We start from the raw sequence: 3,052 nt of genomic DNA on the forward strand, positions 1-3,052 counted from the left end.
GCTTTTAAACAATTAATCAAACTGACTCGGGTGGATGTACTGAGGTCACGAGCCACCCAGATTTGCTGGCCTGGTCTGATTTCTATTATCTCCTGCTCCTCCTCTGCTACAAAATGCACTTCCCCCTTCTCCACCACTCTTCCTTCCACTTCATTCACCCTTTCTTTCTTCCCTTCCCTCTTGGTTTTACTCTGATCGGCCCGGACTACCTCCACATAACACTTCCGAGAAGCTGGCTGATCTCCCCGGACTTCTCCTACCCGGTCTCCTACAGGAAACTTTATCTTTTGGTGGTAGGTAGATGCCACAGCCTTCAGCTCATTCATGGCCGGCCTTCCCAGGATGATATTATATGAAGATGGGGAGTCCACTACAGTGAAAGAGGTCATCACTGTCTTCTTGAGATCCTAAGAGCCAAGGGTTAGTGGTAAGACAATCTCCCCTTCTGGATAGACCACATGGCCAGCAAAACCAAAGAGGGCATTTTCCACAGCTTCCAAGTGAAAACCCTGCAAATCCATTTGCACAAAGGCATCTTTAAAAATCACATTGACAGAACTGCCCGAGTCAACAAAATCCTCAAAATGTCATAATTTGCCACCCGGGCTTGGATCACCAAAGCATCATTGTGGGGCAGATTCACCCCCCTCAAATCCTCCGGACCAAAACTGATGACCGCCTCATTCCTCCTTATCCCTTCTACCTCCATACACTCCCTCCTACTCCTTGATTTTCTCGCCCGATTGGAGTCTCCATCAGTGGAGCCTCCTGATATCATTTTAATCAACCCCGTGGCAGGGGGCGAATTCTTTTTTGTCTCGGGCTAAGGCTCTCCTTTTCTCCTGGGTTCACTCCTCGGATTACTCCTCATACCTCCTCCTCAGGCACTGGATCCTGGTTGCCGAGATGCCCAAGGTGGCAATCTCGTTTCTTGTTGTCGTGACTGGGTCCCGGGGCAGAAGGTAAAACATAATCTCCCTTCAGCGTCTTGCAATCCTTGGTGTTATGATAGCACACTTTGTGGAGAGTGCAAAATCCTCTCTTTTCTGGTTGGGACAATTGATGGTTCGGGGCCAAATCTCTACTGCACTCTTGTACTTCCCTTTCCCGGGCAATCTTCAAAGGCACATGATGAGGGAAGTGCCCTGGATTACCCCTCTTCTGTCCCTTCTCCTCGGGCTTAGACACCCGGTCCACTCTCTCCTTCCTTACAGCCTCCCTCTTCTGTTTCTGAGCTTCTTCCATATTGATATACTTCTCTGCCCGGGACAATAATTCATCGAAATCTCCGGGCACTTTCTTGGTCAATGATTTGAAGAACTCCCCCTCCCTCAAGGCCTGTGTGAATGCGGTAGTCTTTGTTTCAGTGGCACAAGTGGGAACGTCAAGAGCCACTCTATTGAATCTTCGGATATAAGCCCTTAGACTCTCCTCCGGCTTCTGCTTGACTTCGAAAAGACTAAAAGCATTCTTCTTGTACTTTTTGCTGCTACTGAAATGGTGTGAGAACACCTTTTGGAAGTCTTTGAAAGAACCAATACTTTGAGGAGCCAAACCCTCAAACCACCTTTGGGCCGAATCCACCAATGTTGTCAGGAACACCTTACACTTGATTCTATCAGTGTAGCAGTGCAACATGGCCATGTTCTCAAATCTGGCCAAGTGTTCCTCAGGGTCTGCGTTGCCATCATAATCTTTTATTTTGGATGATTTAAAATTCCCGGGAAGAGGTTCCCGGACAATGATCTCAGCAAACGGGCATCCCCTGGTGACTGCCCGGGAAGTGCCCCGATTCTCCAACTATCATTCCAGCACCTTCATCTTCTGCCTCAATTCCAACAACTCTTCCGCCACGGTAGGAGATTTGGACCCGGTGGTGGATTCCTAATCTTCTCCTCTCAGCTCCTCCTCCCTCATCTTCTGCTCATGCTCCTGCTCATGCTCCTGTCTATCCCCGGGTGGTGTAACATGATGAGAAACTTCTTTCCTGGCCATAGCTTGCTATATGGCATCGGATACAATCTTTTGCAATTCTTCCGGGGTCAAAGTAATGAGATTTGGTCCAGTGTTATTAACACCAACTTGTCTTGAAGTCTGCCCTCCATCATCCTGGGCGCGAGAATTATCTTGGTTTGTTCTTCTTGTACGAGCCATATCAACGTCTTGAACTCAAGTTTCCCACAGACGGCGCCAATGATGTGACCTCGCTGAAATGGGTGAGTTAGGCAAGAAGCTCCAACGGATCAGATCAACAATTTGTAATGTTTGGGAACTTTGAATGAGGATAATGGCTATGATAACACCTGCAAACAATCAAAGGAAACTCGTGAATGGGCGCCGGAGGAGTGTCCGACGTAGCCACTCCGATGCTAAAGTCAGCAGGTTGAAGATGAACACAAGCAATATTTGAGAGAAAATATATGTAATGCTTAGAGTTCAAATATTTCAGAATCCTTAAATGACATTAATACCTGCTATTTATAGTAGAAAATGGGGTAGGTACCTCGATTCTCGTGCCACCTACTAAGTATGGCAAGTCGGCTGCCCATACTTGTAGCTTCTGATGGCTTCTAGGATACTCCAAGCCCAAGTTGTTCTGACATATTAGACTGCCTGTATCAATCATACTAGAGTGTGGTTCAATTCTCGAGGTGACCGGGTAGTTGGTTACCCGCGTACTTGCATGAGGGCCCGGGAAGAAGAGAAGTGTCCGGGAGATTGAGTGGGAGACCGGGCTGCTTGGTGATCACTCGGGAAACCTCGTGGTACTACTCGGGTTCTCGATAGTACCCGGGTCATTAATGACCCGGATCCTTATGGGGGTATCACCAATACCTATAGATGATTGAAAACTGTTTTTGTAGGTAAACTCCACTAGAGGTAGTTTTGATTCCCAATTCACATGGAAATCGAACACACAAGCTCGCAGCAAATCTTCCAAAGTCTGAATCACTCGCTCAGACTTGCCATCTGTCTGAGGGTGGAATGCCGTACTGAATAGCAACTTCGTCCCCATGGTTGCATGTAAACTCTTCCAAAAGGACGATGTAAA

The 3,052-nt window shown here is 47.5% G+C and overlaps 1 protein-coding gene across 1 annotated transcript; it reads right to left on the reverse strand.

Moving 5' to 3' along the window:
* Positions 1-407: 407 nt before the first annotated feature.
* Positions 408-1,644, reverse strand: LOC142528419 (uncharacterized). The gene is made up of 2 exons (XM_075633467.1): positions 874-1,644; positions 408-509 (listed from the first exon to the last, which is right to left on the reverse strand). Exons 1-2 carry the CDS (start codon positions 1,642-1,644, stop codon positions 408-410), a joined length of 873 nt encoding a protein of 290 aa, XP_075489582.1.
* Positions 1,645-3,052: the final 1,408 nt, after the last annotated feature.

The sequence above is a fragment of the Primulina tabacum genome, chromosome 16, assembly GCF_025594145.1.
Source record: "Primulina tabacum isolate GXHZ01 chromosome 16, ASM2559414v2, whole genome shotgun sequence".
Lineage (NCBI taxonomy): Eukaryota > Viridiplantae > Streptophyta > Magnoliopsida > Lamiales > Gesneriaceae > Primulina > Primulina tabacum.

Coding starts and splice junctions, on each gene's coding strand:
- LOC142528419 (XM_075633467.1), bottom strand. CDS start 1,644: ATGGCCATGTTGCACTGCTACACTGATAGAATCAAGTGTAAGGTGTTC. Junction 510..873: donor ATCCAGTGCCTGAGGAGGAG/GTATGAGGAGTA, acceptor ATGGATTTGCAG/GGTTTTCACTTGGAAGCTGT.